At 53.5% G+C, this 17003-nt stretch overlaps 1 protein-coding gene across 1 annotated transcript in view; it reads right to left on the bottom strand.

The window, feature by feature from the left end:
- Positions 1–17003, bottom strand: part of MID2 (midline 2) — a 113960-nt gene that overhangs the window by 6001 nt on the left and 90956 nt on the right. The window contains exons 5-9 of the mRNA XM_055727599.1: positions 13017–13165; positions 12379–12506; positions 11202–11345; positions 5923–6084; positions 466–673 (exon numbers count right to left, since the gene is read on the bottom strand). Coding sequence (XP_055583574.1) covers positions 466–673; positions 5923–6084; positions 11202–11345; positions 12379–12506; positions 13017–13165 — 791 coding nt within the window. The remainder of the gene's footprint in view (positions 1–465; positions 674–5922; positions 6085–11201; positions 11346–12378; positions 12507–13016; positions 13166–17003) is intronic.

Consider the following 17003-nt stretch of genomic DNA (forward strand, 5'->3'; position numbering starts at 1 on the left):
TAGGGGGACCGTGGCTCTGTGCACCCTTCCAGCTCAGACTTCATAATCACGCCTGGCCCAGCTAAGCAGGACCTTGCCCGAGACAGCCCAGGGGAGGGCACGGTGCATGCAAAAACCAGCAGATCTAAAGCTCTGTAGCACCTCTGCCCTGCTGTCATGGTGAGCTTTGAGCCCTGGCAAGCATTAGCAGGGTCAGCAGGTGAAGGATATACAAGTGAAGATACAAGCTCCGCTTTGCAGCCTGACTGGATCAGGCCCAAAGGCTTCTGGCAGACAGGAGAAACTCATAAACCTCTTGAAAGGTTCTTGAAAGCCACAGCCACCCGGATTTAAGGTCTCAAGCACCTCCCCGCCCACGAGCAGCTCTGCCAAAACCGTGGCCTTTAGCCCTAGTGTGCCCCATAGCATCTCTGGGGAAATCTGGGGGACCCTGGCAGAGGGAGGGAAGACAACGGTGCTGCCTACCAGGTTGAGGATCCCACCACCACCTCCCAGTAGTGGCAGCCACTGTCAATGAAGACGTTGCCTGCCGCCCCGTAGCATCCTGTCCCACTGAACCTCTCCGGCGTGTGGCTCTTCTTCAAGGAGCTCTCATCCTTCTCCATCTGCAGCCCGTCATTGGAGATTTTCAACTTCTTGTGAGCCATCTTGGGGTCCAGCTTAAAAGGCTGACCTGTTAGAAGAAGACACATGGATTAGGATTTACATTTATTATTGGGACAAGATGAAATGACCTCAAGTTGCACCAGGGGAGGTTTAGATTGGATATTAGGAAAAATTTCTTCAGTGAAAGGGTGGTTAAGCATTGGAACAGGCTGCTCAGGGAGGTGGTGGAGTCACCATCCCTGGAAGTGTTTAAAAAACATGTAGATGTGGTGTTTAGGGACATGGTTTAGTGGTGCACCTGGCAGTGCTACATCAACAGTTGGATTTGATGATCTTAAGGGTCTTCTCCAACTCGAATTATTCTATGATTTGTTACCATCATTGTGCAGACAGAACACGGCAGGAAACATCTGCCCCAGGCTCTTTGGACATCCTCCATGAGCCAAAGGTGCCCCCACTAGCCAAGGGCACTGGATTATAGATGCCCAGCAAGATGCTGAGGCACATCCACATGCCTCATGCATCTATTTTCCTGGGCTGATCTGTAAACCATTGGTCCCTGTGCTGCTCCCGTGGCCCTGGTGCCGGCTACAGCTCCTCAGCCTTCTGGAAGGAGAAAGCAAGTTGCTGCTGCCCACACCTGCAAGCAAGCCACCACCCTGGCACCGTGGCAGCGGGAAGCAGGGATGAGAGCAGCACCTCCACCTTGGGCTTAGTCCCCAGCCTGGGAACCACTCACCTTCGTGGACCAAACAGAGGGAAAGGAGGTGAAACAGAAAAATGCAGAGGAAGGAGCTGAAGAGCATGAGCTCTCTGCCCCCCAGGGAGGATCAGGACTGGACAGTAGCCAGGCTGGGCAGCCCAGCACATCGGGCAGGGATCCTTAAGTGAGGGGCTGGGGAATACCCAGGGTCTCATTGCATATGACCTCCTTCAAATGCCTCATTCCCCATCAGAGTGGCTTCTGTTTGCCCCTTCTCGATGATGCAAAACGTGGCAGAAACAGGAGGATGTTTCCGGGTAATGGAAGTGGCACCGAAGCTGCCATCAGGATGCACAGTGAACCAAACCTGGGCAGGGCGTGTAGCCCGAATTCCTGAACGGATCCATACTCTGTTAGCAGTAATGAGAGCTACGTGAAGACAGGAGAGGGAGAACAGACTCTTTAAGTGCTGGTATAACAAAACTGTATCGCAGAAGCTGTACTGCAGCACTGAGCACATCCCTGAATCCCCATCAGCAGCCGAGGCAGACTGCTCCCCGGGGCACACAGGCTGCCATTACGTGTTACAGGAAGCATGCCCGAGGTTTTTCAGTGCTTCTCCACTGCCAACAAGGCCTCACCACTTGGAGAAGACGTCTGGGCTGTGGATGCAGCAGTGGAAGTAAATCAAAGGCGTCAGGTCCAGCCCATGTTTAGTGGAGGCTGGAAGGGAGGTGCAAGCACAGGGCCAACCAGCCAGCCAGCGCACGCCCCAGGGCTTCCTCTGCAATTAACAGGATTGAGTTTGATGGATTTTGCAGATCTTTAATGCTGGCTTGAAACTCAACTGCAATGCCTTTGTAATGTTACCAGCACACAGAAAGCCAAACTATTTCCTAATTGACACACACCAGCTGCTCTTCTTGCTTTGATAAAAAACCTCCTGAAGATCCGCAAGGCCAGGGGAACATCTGTCCTCCCTCGCACTGATAAACTCCATCTCTTCTGGGCACCAGCTCTGCAACCCATTCAACAGCAAGTGCCATGGATTTCTCTGCAAGGCTCCAATTTTTGGTGCCAAACAGCCTCGCCACAAAACTAACCCTCATCAGCTCCCAGGGCCAGGTCTTGTGCATGTAGGGACACAGGTGGGGACGGGCTCAGAAAAATACCTGCAAACACAGACTTGTTCAGTATGGAGGGCTGGGGGATTTGGTGCGTCTTCTGCTCAGGCTGCTCATGGGCACAGCCCTGCCAGCAGGGCCCAGGCTGCTCACCTGGGTGACCTCCCCAGCACTCCCCCCATTGCCTGCTTCCAAAGCAAGGCCTTCACCTGACCTCCTTATTTTTCAATGATTTCCCTCTGGAAGCCCCCAGACTGTCCCTGGTTTTGCAAACAAAACCTCAAGATGTTGTAAAGAAGCAAATTTGAGTTGTAGTGTTCTTTGTCGCTGTGAGTTTTCATGCAAGATACAGTAAAGACCATATAGATACCAGACAGGATTTCTGTAAGGATTAATCTACTTTAGCACAAAGTGCACCGGACAGCTCAGCAAAACACTTTAAATAACTGCAAGCAGCTGAAAACCCAGGCTTTGGTGCCTGGAGCGGTCCCTGGCCGGGCTTGGGGGAAACGCTGCGCTGCACGAGCTGTGCCCCACTGCTTGCTCCCGTTTTCAACTACGGACACCGAGTCTTGGCGAGGAGAAATGCCCGGCGCCAATGCTATGCAGTGAGGGGGTTTCCAAGCCATGGCTAGGAACCATTGCAAGTGGCAAGCAGCATTAGCTACAGCAAGGCTGGAGAGCTTTCAAGTGTGACCCCATAATGGAGCTCATCTGCGCTACGCTCTACCTGGTGGTAGCTCGTGTTGATTTTCCTTGGAGCCCAATTTGCTAGGTAATTGAGTTGAGAGGCCTGAAAGTAAAGCTGCAAATTGGGAGTGACCTGCCCCCTCCTTTCCTCTAGCTATTTCAATATTTCTGTAGCTATGTTTTTCCAGCAGTAATGCAAAGAGACAAGCTCTGAGGAAGTGAGGTATAAAAATACTCGGCCCTGTCAAGAGAGAGACAGCCACAGCCCTTGTCACAAAGATGACCCCTTTTTAAGGTCACTGTGAACAACTGGAGTCCAGCTCTCATTGCTGGTCTGTGCTGGCACATCCTGGGTCAAGGGGTCAAGCAGTATCTGCAGACAGTTTGCTGTGATGGGTAAGATGGAAGTTAAAAAGCACACAGCCTGCACCGCAAAATCTTGCTTGGGACAGAGGGCGTTTCAGAAGACACAGCCAGGTGCCTGCTCCCATCTGACCCCTTTCCCCAAAATATCACCCTGGCACTGGGAAACAACATGGATTTCACAGACTCTCAATGGTCCCAACCTCAGCTGCCTCTAATTCCTGGTGCGCGTGCCCGGCAGGGTCCTCTGCAATCACAGCTGCCTGTACCCCGCATGATGCTATGCCGGACGAGCTGGGTTATGGGAAGCTGCTGGAGGACTCGTGACTTGAGGACAGCATGGCTGGGAGAAGCAGAGGTCCCATGCCTAGTCCTAACCCTAGGTTAGCTAAATACAGCTAAACACCAGCACTGATGGCACCAATGCTGTGGAAATCCCTACATGTCCCGACACTTGACCTTCTGGTGATGAAGGAATCTCTCCTAACATCACTTCAGGAGCAAAAAGAGGACTGTGAAATATGCTAACTGGCCCATCTCCTTGTCGAGCTGCTGACCTTTCAGCCAAGGTTACAGCAGTTGAAAAGCATACACTACCTTCTAGTCACCCATTTGAAAAGGAGAAAACCCTGTTGCCCTGCAATGACAAACACGGGCAGGACAGACAGCCCGCGAGGATGCCCTGGGGGTGCAGCATGAAGCAGCGGCACCTTCAGCTGGCACCACCCTGATGATGGGCAGCGAACACCCCAAAGGAGCCATTGTACACCAAGGCTGGCCACAGAAAGAAAATATATATTCTATACATATATATTGCTAAATCAAACGTTCAGAAATTCAGAAGTTTCCCTAAACACTTTGCACGGGCTGCGGATAACCACCGAATCAGTGGCAGAGCAGGATGCGTGCCCGTTAATGCCGTGCACCTCTCCTTCCCATTGCCCAAGCAGGAGGCACCGGGGTCAGATGCTTGGTAGCTCAGCCGTGTGAAAGGAGCTCCTGGCACTCACAAACTGTGGTTATACATAATAATTTGTGCAGCGCTTCAGATGAGGCTTGCTTGAGGTTTTAAACATGCAGGAAGCTGCTGCAGACACATGCCTGCAACAAGGGGAGCTCAAAACCCGATTGGGCTCTTATTTAACCTACCAAATCAAGCCCATCTCTGAGGAGGAGCCCTCAGCAACGTGCTGGAGTGTCTGATGACTGGCACTCAGTTAAAAAAACAAATGAGCAAGCCCCATCCCTTGGGAGTGGCTACCAAAGCAAACCACCCTCGCTCCCTGCTGTGCTGCTCTGTCACAGCATTGCTCTCACCTTGCCAAGCCACCCATTTCTTATTTCCAGAGCGAGCGCCTTTCAAAGCATGGGAAAGCACTTAAAACCAGCAACCACAGGAGGGATACAATTTTAATAAACAAGGCAGAATTGGATTGGAGTTTGCTTCTCAGCAGCACCCCTCCAGCCCCACCACTACACCGCCTTTACTTAATTTCATTTGGTTTAAAGTTGCACAGAGAAAATGAGGAGGCGGAGGTGATAAATCATCTCAAAAGCCTAGTCGACGCAGGAGCAATTGCGGTGTTGAGGAAGGAAACACAAGGGAGGGCTGTGCTCGCCTGGCCGGGCAGACACAGCCCAATGAGCACTGGAAAGACGCAGCCGCGGAGCGCTCAGCTGTGGGCACAGCCTGGAGAGCAGACTCACCTTCTCCCTTGACATTTCCGACCGTCTCTGCTGTGATGTCCACCCCGGCAGCGGGCACCAACGGCCCTGCTGCATTTGCTGCCCTTCAGTGGGGAAATGCTTCCCTCCTCCCACTGCAAACCCAGAAACTGCCCCCCTGGCCGGGATGGGTCCAGCTCTGCTGCTCTCTCATTTTTGTTCAAATCTCACTCTGATTTCTCTAAACAATATTTAACCTTCCTTGGCCACCCCTGGGGTGACGAGAAGGTGAAGCACAGCTTCTCTTCTGTTCTGTGCGCGGCTGCAAAGCCCCATCCACTACCATGGAGACACTTTCCAGCCTCCTTACAGCTCCCCAGAACTGCAGCCCTCTGTGAGCAAAGCCACACATGCACGCACACACAATTGCCCTGGGGCTCCATCCATCACTCTCAAAAAGCCCAGGGATGTAATGATGGACCTTCATGATCTAAAATCCAAGTTGTCCCAGGGCTGGGCACTGACAGGAGCAGACAGCTGATGGGAGCCCCAGGCACTGTGTGGATAGCAGCAGACCATGTCCCTCGTGGCAGGGAAGGAGCTGGGATACCAAGTAAGAAGTAAATTAAATAACCTGAGGGGTCTCCATCGTGCTGCCAGGAACTGTGGGCTCACAAGGAGTGGCTCAGCCATACCCCTCTGGACTCAAGCACCAATGAAGCCGCTCTCCCACCCACCCCAAGGCAAGGCACCCCCCGGGTGGGCACGTACTGTTTGTCTTGAGCCTGGCGGGCTCGCTGTTCCGGCTGCCCGCCTGGTTTATGGCCTTGACAAGGAAGATGTAGCGGGTGCCGCTCTGGAGCCCATGGACAGTGTAATGGTTCTGCTTGATGTTGGGGACAATCATCCAGCTGTCCATGGAGTTGTAGAGGCCTGCGGTATGGGAGATAGGGGAAAAAAGATTTATGCACAGGAAAGAACAGCGTACAAAGACCACCCGCTGCTAATGCAGAGCTCACTGACCACACATTCCCCAGGCTGACTTACTGCCCGCCCGAGAGTTAAGAGCACCTGCAGGAAAATTTCCGTAGATGATAAACCCCAGCAACTCGAAGAGCTTTTATTAACACACAAAGGCAACGTTTCGTAAGGCAAAGCCAGGTGTGGGGTGCAGGCATCTCAAGATGCCGCTGTGGGAGGAGATGGGGAAGGTGCAGAGAAAGGGGAATTCAACTGGCTGCACCTTCCACAGCCAGGGCAGATGGCACAGGCAGCTGCCAGCACCTGGGCGAAGGCGATGCCCGTCATCATCCTCTCTTGTTTCTTCACAGGACAACCTCCCTGCTGCTCTGGGGGTTGCAATATGCAATGCTGGCAGCAGAAAGGGACGTGTTTGCACCCTGATCCTCCTCCTGCATGGTGCTCAGTGCTCTGGGGTGGGAAGCAATAATCCATGTCCAAGGGAAGCTGATGCTTCAGCTCCCTGTGTAGACTGATCTGCAAAGTGCTTCAAAGAAAAAAATTACAGCTCCCAGCAAAGGGACTGGGATCCAGCCATTGGAAAACACTCAGGTACCTAAACTTTTTCTGGAAATGGAAAGGAATTAAGAGCCCTAAGACCCTGGAGACAGTGCTCCAAAAGCCTCACACGGTGCCACAGATGCTGTTACTGCCACCAGCACAGCTGGGGTGAGAATAACCTGCTGACTGCACAACTACCTCGAGCAGCCAGCACCAGGGGAAAAGGATGCTGTGGGAATCAGGAGCGACCACCATCACTGGCACCTATGGGCCGGGGGCAGCGGGTGCCCAGGACCACCCACCGCAGCACACAGCGGCTCTGGGCTCTCAGGAAACGCTCTGGGGCAGCTGTCACAGCACGGGACTGTTGCTATAAACCACAAGAATAAGGAGGAAGCTCAGAAGCAGTTGCTGCAAGTTTCTTGCATCCAGTGGGTTTGGAGGCGAAGGGGAGGCGATATATGCGGAGCGGGTTGTGAATCAAGGGTGACTGGAGCAGGGTTTTTAACCTCCTGTTGCCAGCATACATGTGCATGGCTGGAAGGCAGGAGCCTGGAAAACGCTCCACACCTCCTCTTTTAAGGCTTACATTGGGGTGTTTATTTCTCTCCGGTGGCTTGCTCAGCCGGAGGACAAGGGCAGGTGGCAGTCATTGTCAGCATGGATTTGGTTTAAAATATATGTGGAAATGGCCTAGGGGAGCAGAGCAACATTATTTGAAGTAGAAAATAAAACAGATGTGATACCAATTGCATCCTGCGCGCAGAGCTGCTTTCATCGGAGCACTCAGCTTTCAGCCAAGCTCTGGTAGGTGTTACCTCCCTGCAGACAAGGACCAGCTTTGAGTCCTTCATCGGAAAGGACAAGGTGGCTGAGAGACGACAGTCTGGGAATGATTTGGCCTCCCAAGCATGTTTCTTTCCCAAAACGACCAAGAAGGGATTGGCCTTGAAGACCGAGAGCTTCTATCCTTGCCAAATGTTTAAAAAATCCTTTTTATTGCAGTTTTCGTCATCCATAAAAATGTCCCACTCCTGCCGAGCTCTTGGCTTTAAAGAGAGTGTGAAGGGGCTGGTTTCCACAGGCCAACTGTGTGCTCTTTGCAAAGGTATTTCCTTTCGTGGGAAGCCTCCGCGTGCTCCTGGCAGGTGAGCCCTAGCGCACCATCTCCAGTGTCTCTTCATGCATGAGTTCAGCCAGGACTCAAACACTCTCATCACCCAGACCTGACTGTGTTATTTCAAGTGACAATATATTATTCATTTTCTCCTCCAAGATGTTAACTGGTATTTTCTTTACTCCTCCTATGAAGATCTACCAAAGAGGGCCAAGGAAGACCCCCCCTGGCGTGTGCCCCTCTGGGCTTTCTTCCAGAGCTGCCCTTGCTGCTTATCACCCCTGTGGTTTCCGTGCCCCCCTGCTTCCCAGTGCCTGTACCGAACCCACACAGCCCCCAGGGTGGGTAGGTGACTGATTTCCAAGCCCCTCGATGGACTGGAGCCTGAGCCGCACAACTGGAGCGGCATGTGGGGAGAGCGGGGAGCCAGACCCTTCCCCGAGGGGCCCTGGCACTGGGGGGGAGTAGTCCCAGGGCAGGGACACAAGTTGCAGCAGGGGAAATCCTGGTTAGATAAGGAAAAAATTCTTCTGGCTGAGGGTGGGGACATGCTGGAGCAGGGCCCGGAGAGCTGGGCGCTCTCCATCCTTGGGGCTGCTCAATGCTCAGGAAGCAAGCCCTGGGCAACCTGACCGAGCTCCAAGTTGCCCAGCTCCCGCAGGGCCAGTGCAGAGACCGTCAGGTGTCCCGCCCCACCTGAACACCTCGGTGATACCAGCAGGGCCCATGTTTCCTCCCCAGCTGGCAGGTGCAGGGGAGGTGGATGCTGGTGGCCATCTAAGAACGGAGCCAAAGAGGCTGCTGACCCTCCAGGCTTTCAGAGGAGGACAAAACACTGGAGACAACATGTCACGGCGGGGGGTGGAGAGGGGAACTGTGCGGGGGCAATCTAGCCGCTGTAGCACTGGGTTCCGTAACTAACCTCTGACTGAGGGGAAATAAATCATCTTGTTTTCCAAAATAAGGGCAAAGGCTCCTGCCAAGGCTGGGGATGCAAGCGTTATCTGGCTTCAAAAGTTGCAAACTTTCTCTGGCAGCTTCCTGCATATTTGAAAGTGCACTTTGCAGCCTTCCTGCGCCGTGACACTACGCCTCCAGCGCCGACGTCTTCCTGACCAGCCAGATAAACCGTCAGTGGCCCAAAAAGCCCACTCCAAAGCATTTCATCAGCACTTCCTACCACAGTTAAGTGCTACTAAAGAAAACCAGGAGTAAAACTTCCTTGCAAGAGCCATGCCATGGTGTGCTGTGCTCTTCCAAACCACTACTTCAGGATGGCAAACTGGAAGCCATACTTTTGTTCTCCCATTACAACATTGATATTTTTTTCTCATATGAAACAAGTGTTTTCCCTGGACTCTCTCCTACAACCCAGCCCACAGATTAACTTTCCTCCAGAACGCAAACCCCTCCAATTTTAGGAAAAGGCAACGCTACAAGAAATCATAACAGGTATGTATTTCTGACACCACAAGGACTCACCGGGCACCCAAAGGAATTAACCACTGCCACTGAGACTGGCAAACAGTCCTCGGCTTTATGGCCAAACTGCTCTTCTCTCCCTGCACCTCTGTGTTCTTCACCCGAAGAACCCCCTTCCCCGCAAGGACAGCCAACCCAGCTTTTTCTTTTACAGATAAACCCTCCTGACAATGAACGAGGAGGAAGACTACATCGCTCCTGCAGCAGATGCATGTGTCCTCGGGGGTAGCAGGGGGTCACAGCTTCCAGCCCCAGCTTCTCCAACCTGCAGTTTACCAGCTCTAATGATAAGCCACGGTGCCAGAAAGCCCGGAGTTTGAGTCTCCTTTTGGTCAATTCAGGTGTAGGGGGAGGAAATCAAACAGACATTTGGCACATTCCTTTAGTTTTGATCCCCAGGCAATTTCTGGCTCATTTTATCTTCAAGCCTTCAGCTGATCTGGGATGTCTGAGGGCCTCTGCCTGGCTACCCCTGGGCAGAGCTCCCACCTGCCGGCCGGCGGACTGCAGGGGCAGGCACAGCCGCCCGAAGCCCTGGCACAGCTGCAGGCAGAGCCCTGCCTGCGACAGCGACAGCTCAGCTGTGCCCGGCACGGCCCCGTGCCCTGAGACCACGTTTGGCCCTGGCCGGCACAGTGCTGCAAAGGGCTGGTAGGGGTCCTCCAGGGCACAGACCCCTCAGCTAACAGTGATGCCAATGAGCAGCGGCACACGGAGCCCCTGCGTGTGGCCGGGGTGCCCCTGGAGGACAGCTCTGGGTTTTAAAGTCCTGACCTTTGGAAGAGTGGCAGGAGGAGGCCGGGACAAAAAGATGCTTTGCCAGAGCTGCTCTACCTCCCCCAGTTTGCAACAGGTGTCCCAGCACCTTCTTTTCCCTTTGTTGCTTCTGCTTCCTTCACTGCTTGTGTTTTCCATCGCACTTAGGCAGCAGGACCAGGGCAGAATGCGTCCCTTCGAAGTCACCATATTCACCAGCTTGCTTTCTCCTGCTCGCTCTGGCTGAACACACACCAGGCACTCGAGAGCGCCTCACAAGCAACCAGCCATCCATACCCGGATGTCTCTGGACCCCGTTACCTCCCCCCCAAAAAGGTGGAGCCAGCTGTTAAATGCACTGTTGAAATATTTGTAATATTAAACCCCCCATAACTACCATAGTCTTCATCAAATAACAAATATCCAGGAGGGAGCTTTGCATATAAGAGGTTGCTGTCCTGACCTTGTGGCAAGCCTGGGGGCAGGATCACCCCTGTAAAGCTGTTTTAAAGCTGTCCTGTTGCACTAGAAGACAGCATGGCACGGAAAATATGCTGAGCACCGCAGAGTCTATAAAGCCCAGGCTCTCCCAGGGGAGCTGGATGCCGCGCCCTGAGATGCAGGTTCCTTGCTGTCTGACCACAGTGCTTCTGAAGTGATTAGCTACCAACCCAGCCCCTCCACAAGAGCCCTCCTTGGTCCTCAAATCCCATTCCTGCCAAGCAAATTTGTGGCAGTGTGGAAAAATAATTAGGTATGGCAGTTATTTTCAGGAAGAATTACCCAGAGACGTGCCTCTATATTGTTATGGAGGGTATATAAATCATGCTTAACTATCAGCCCACAGAGCAGCCAGCACCACCCTGCCCGTACTATCCCAGGGCGCTGTATGGGATGTACAGACACGGTAGCTGTGGGACTGATGAGACCCTCTCACGTACCAAATGCTTCATCAAGCCAGAGGCTGCGGACACCAAGTGCAGGGCAAAACAATCCAGCATGGGGCAGTCCCCATCACTTTGATTACAGCCCTAAGCAATGTCCTTGTCAGATCCTTCGCTGCAGTTTCCTCCCTTAATTCCCAGCCTTCAAACCTGCTGATTTTCTCCAAGCATCTTTTTCTTCCCAAACTGGACCACGGCCCCCCAAACTGAGCTGGTGCACGGTGACTTACTGATGAAGTTGGCTTGGCCGGTGAAGATGGTGTACTGCAGCTCATAGGAGCTGACGCTGAACTCGTCCTCTGAGATCCAGTGGACAGTGATTGTATCGTGGGAAGCTGTGCAGAGCTCCTCTCGGACAGATGGTGGGTTTGGCGCTGCAGAAGATCACAGGTAACGTATTTTGGTGAGTTTCTTAATATAATAGGCTTTTTTTCTCCCTTAAGGATAGAGATAGGTTCATGCAGGGAGCAGTCTCGACACAAACAACTGTCTCATTTTATCCAACATTGTGTTTCCCACTTAACTAAACTTTTTAGTGACGTAACAAAATATCCAGGGCCAGCGTGTTTTCAGGCATGCCAGAACAAGGGGGTTTTGCTGCTGCTTCCATCAGGTCTGACACCTCTATCCTGAAATGAGCTGAGAAGCCACTTCAAAATCCACCTAACTTCTTAGCACCGGTTGTGGACTAACTGTCCCATAACTGTTCCAGGCACGTTTGTTGTTAATCTTTCATTGCAAGCTGATGTGCTTCACAATAAAGAAAATCAGGTTTTGGTAAGTAAGGATGTCCTCGCTTCTCCGGAGCTTTCACCCCTGCCCCTGCTTTTCCAGCACACTGCATGGTTCAACAGCAGTTGGCTGCAGCAGGGCTGCTCCCCAACAGCCCGCGTCGCCCCAGGCAAGGGCGAGAGCAGCATTTAGCCTGTGCTGTGGGCACCAAGGCACCACCAAGAGGCCCAGCAAGGTTTCTGCCCACAGAAGTTCATAATTTATCACCATGAGATCTGCAAAAGGGGCAGCAAAAGGGAAATGCTAAAGGATGCAGTGTGTTAGAAGTACAGTAATTGATTAATTCACCACTGCCTCTCTGTAATCGACCCTCTCGGATCCTCATGGGCATCAGCCTCCTCCCAGGGTCGTGGAGGGGGTCATTTCTGACCTGCTTTCTGAACTTTTCCACTGTCCCCAAGGCGAGGCAGAGTGCAACAGGAGGCTGGGGATACGTCAGTCCTGGTGACAGCATAGCCTCTGCTCTGCCACAGCTAACCAGGCACTCTTTAGTGGTGAAAATGAATGGCAAACTGGTTTGCTTTGAAATACGCCTGCCGGCCCTCGGCTGGGTGCAGAGGAGGGGGCTGCAGGGAAGGTGTGGTGTGCAGGCAACGGGAGCACCTGTGCACTCACCGGTTAGATAATCCAGCCCCTCCAGCAGCTTCTTCTCTCTTGAAAAATCTAAAGCAAAGTTTTCAAAGGCATCATTAAAATTGATATCTGGTATCAGAACTTGAGAGGATGCAGTTGCCATGGCGACCCTGAAAGAAAAGAAGACACCATCAATACGCATCAGAGTGCACACTGCTCCTGATGCCTGACAGCGACAAGGTGGGGGATTAAAAGGGTGCAAGCAGCCTCACGGTGACATTACAGTCAGGAAACCGGCTTTTGCCTACTGACCACTGCTCCTGTCCCAGGAGAGTGACCTGGCCTGGGGACAGGTCCCCAGAGCAGTGGGGTGGCTCTGTCCTTAGGGGATCCCAGCCCTGAATGCCTGCCAGGTTCCCTTCAGATTGGCATTTCCACCACATCCCTCCTGCCCCGGGAACGATGTTTGCTCCCACAGTAGGTGTTTGGCTTCGCTAGGACTTGCCATGCAACTCCTGTCTGGTGAGGGACGGGAACCAGCGACACCCCAGACCCCAGTATTTATTTGAGGGCTGAAGGCTGCAGGGGGTAGGATGGAGTGTCCCTGGGCAGGGACCTGCGACCAGGGGACACTCCAGCAGCACTGGAGTCCTAAGCTGAGCGTGCCAGTGCCAGCCCACCTCTCGGCCACATTTCTGGCTGTCTGCAGGAACCGTGCGTGGTCATTCTCCTTCAGGATATGCTCTGCCTGGTTGATGAGGACCGTCGAGCGCTCGAGACACTGCCGGCAGTTAGCGACCTGCTGGGCTAGCTTCCGCAGCTTCATCACCTGCAAGAGGAGCAGAGGGGAACAAAGGTGTCGCTTGAAAAGCGAAGAGCAAACCCCATCCGAACGCAGGGGCTGCTCAGGGGATGCAAGGAGCAGTGAAACAGCATGGAAATGTCTCCAAAGACTCCGGGGAAGAAGAGCAGCAATGCTCTCTTTTCTCCTTTTTTTCCCCTCTTTTCTCTATTTTTTTCCATGTTAATTTTTGCTTGTGGGTGGGAAAGCCCCAGGGAAAAGCTTCCGCACTGCTCTAAGGGTCCCACGCATGATCAGCGTAGGAAAGTGATGCATCTTCTCTCTGCTCCTCCCGTGCAAATGCAACATCATCCCCCCTGTGCCAGTTCTCAGTAGATGTGGCCGGGAGAGGAGCGCTCCTGCAAAGCACAGAGCAAGGAAACCTCATGCTGGCTCAGCCCCAGCAGAGCTGCTGGAAAACATGACATCTGCAGCCGCAAATTGTTTTGCAATTAAAGGTGAGGTGCTGCAGTAAGAACAGGAGAGGAGTTACCCACAACACAGGGAAGCAGGAGCTGCAAAACCAGCCCAAGCGCCAGTTTGCACCCAAAAATAGTGCATGTGGCTTGAACGGGCTGTCTCCGGCCACCCAGGTGTCCTGTGAGTCCGACACAGCCCATGCTGGGGGCCAGGGCTGAGGGCTCTGCCGTGGCTGGTGGAAGCTCAGACCTGGCCCAGCCACCATTCAAAAGGGGACGTGAAGTGACTCCAGGGAAAAGCACCTCTGACGCTTCGGCCCTTTCCCTGCAAAGCTCTGTAGAAGATATTTACTGATGGCTTTACCTTAGGCTTAAGCCATTAAGGAATAAAGAGAACAGGTTTGATGGCACCTCTTCCCTCTCCTGCAAAGTACCAATGCTCAGCAGCAGTGAGGAGAGCAAAGAAACCAGGAGAAACTATTTCTCAGGCAAAATCTCCAAGTCTTGGGAATGCTGGGCTGGAGCACTAGGGAAACCACCTTTGAAACTCCCACCTCCTGCACGCAGCCAGGGTGAAGCTAAAGAAAAGGCAGGCACAAGCCCCAGGTCAGCCCTGGAGCTGCTCATGCGTAGCAATGGTCATATTTCTGTAGGGTCTACGGCTCTGGCAACAAAATAATCATGAGACGTAACCCCCTTCCTGCCCTCCTGTCTCTACATGAACACACGCTCATGCAGCCACTCCTGGCACCGACTTCACATCAGAAGCAGGGTGGAGGGAAAAGGGGGGTTACAGAGGAGCCGACAGATTTGTAGGGTAGTTCTCCTGTTTATGCTGGGAGCACAGAGAAGCTCAGGAATGCCTCGAGCTGGCTGAGGTCAATACCACATGTTAAAGCGCACTGTACCACTTCTCTGGCTCTCTGATGCTTTGCTGGTGCCAGAGGCAGTATTTTGATTTGGGAGGAGCAGTCCTGGGCCCTACGTTGGCACCAACGAAAACACAGAAGAAAGGGGGTGAATCAGCACCCTGGGAATTGCACTGACAGGCAAGCTAGAAGTAATTCTGTATCTGGAAAAGCATCTTGAGAGGGACAATGAGGTACTTGCTAATGGAATATAAGTCCCCACTGCCTTGTTCCTGTGTGCATCTGCAGCAAAGGATCCTGCAGACACCCAGGGGAGGGGAAAACACATTTCGGCAGATGGAGCTGGACTGGGAGTACCTGAAACAGCAGATTCTGACATGATAAATCCTGCTTCAGATCCCTGCCCCATGCTCCGCAGCTGCATCCCACATGAGGCTCTCCTGAATGGCATCACACAAATGTCTTAAACCGAAACGAGCGGTCCTCCCGCACGCCTGCGGCACCAACCACAGACACCATTTCCTCTCACTTACTTAGCTGATGCTTGTGACTGAGCATCATGCTGGACTTATCCTGTGAGAATGTGATGGCAGAGCTTTAGCCATGTCCTCTCTGCTCCATACGACCACCCGCAGCTCTCCCAGCCCACCTCCGAAAGGAGCAACTGGTACACTGTGTTGCTCATCTGTGCATCTTCAGAGTATTTCCTTTTATTAACGAGGGAGCAGGGCGTTCTGCAGGCCTCATGAAGGCATCGTGACAGCAGCTCCTGAAGCTCCTCACTGGCCACAGCTGCCCTGCAGCAAATCCATCAGGAAGCGAGAGCAGGAGCTCCTGAAGGTGATGGGAGGCTGCTCAAGCTGCTCTTTCAAGGTGTCAGTGCTGTCAGTGCATTTACAATTGAGTAGCATGCTAATCCCCTGGCTGACAGCAGGGCCCTGCTCCCCTTGCACGACTTGTGGGCATCTTCCCACAGCCCCCGGCACCTCTGCAGGAGTTCAAAATAAACAAGACCAAGGGTGAAAAGCCAACAGATGAGCTTTGAGCACATCAAGCCAAGAAAAAGCCATGACTTTCCATCCCTCCCCAAAACCTAAGGGTTTCCATTGCACTGTGACACGGCTGGGTGCCCGGTGATGGAGCTCTGTGGGCCCAGCATGGCACCCACCCGGCTGCACTCATTCCAGCGCTGACCACGGAGCAGCACACCAGGCTGCAGCAGGAGGGGACCTTGGGGTGAATCACTGGCAAGGGGAGGACACTCGAGCATCCTCCAGCCAGCACTGTGAGCTCTCCAAAGGCATCCCTCGGGAAGCACCCACTGCGTTGGCAGTGGAGGCGAGGACATCACTCGTCAGAGGTGATGACGCCCTTGGTACCTGCCTTCTCCATCCATCTGGCAGGAACAGCTGCGAGACCCTGGCACCCATCCTGTGACATTTACTGGCCCCAGCCAGCCCTGTGCAGGCTCCATGCAAGCAGCGAAGCAGCTCAGGTTAAACCTGGGAGGTAACAACATGCGGCCAGGCAGCTGTCACTTGCTGGCAGAAGTGGCAGAGCCATTAGGTGGCCAAAGTACCCTGCACGTTCTCCCTCTTCCTTCTCCTAGGCTTTTGCAGGACATCAGCTCCCTGCCCCATGTCCCCGCAGTGTGATGTGGGGCTGCAGCATCTCCCTGCACCCACAAAGATCCTGGATGGGGCTGACCACACCACGGCCATGGGTCCCAGAGCCAAGCTGCAAGCCCAGCAGCAGCTGGGCGATGGAGGTAGGCACAGAGGGGCAGGGGGAGGAGGCAGCAGAGTACATCAGGACAGTTTAATCACTCTGCTCCCTATGCACCAGCTTGCCAGCTCCCAGGAGCACTGCCATGTATGCACGCAGGGTTGGCATGCCGGCAGCTGGAAGCAGGACCAGATGAAGCAGGTAGTGCTTGTTCCACTTGTTACTGCGTGACACTTGGATTTGTTGCCACCACTGTTATCAGGACCAGACATGCAGCCTGCTTCCACCGCAGCAAGAAGTCATGGGCTCCGACTCGCTGTTGACTTAACACTTAACACTCACACATAGTCTGAATTACAGCGATAGCAAATAAAGCTGTGAATCCAGAAACACCCCTGCCAGCACCCTGCAAGCTGCCACACAGCCAACACTCTCCTGCGGCTGTCCTGCGAAACCTGGCCTTGCTCCCCATCTCCCTGGCAGTACCGCCACCCCCCAGCATCCACGGGGCTCGAGGCTGTCTGCAAACACAGCATCACAGAAGGGTTTGGGTTGGGAGGGACCTTTGAAGACCATCTAGTCCAACCCTCCAGCCACCGGCAGGGACAACTCTTACTAGATGAATGAAGATGCCCAACCCCCTCCCTCCCCCCCCCCCGCCCCAGCCTGACCTTCACCAGTCCCAGGGATGGAGCATCCACAGCTTCTCTGGGCAACCTGCTCCAGTCCCTCAGCCCCCTCATCGAAAAACGTTTCTTCCCTATGTCCAAGCTGAATTGCCCTCCTTCAGGTCAGAACTGTCGCCCTTGTCCT

This window comes from Falco cherrug, chromosome 15, assembly GCF_023634085.1.
Source record: "Falco cherrug isolate bFalChe1 chromosome 15, bFalChe1.pri, whole genome shotgun sequence".
Lineage (NCBI taxonomy): Eukaryota > Metazoa > Chordata > Aves > Falconiformes > Falconidae > Falco > Falco cherrug.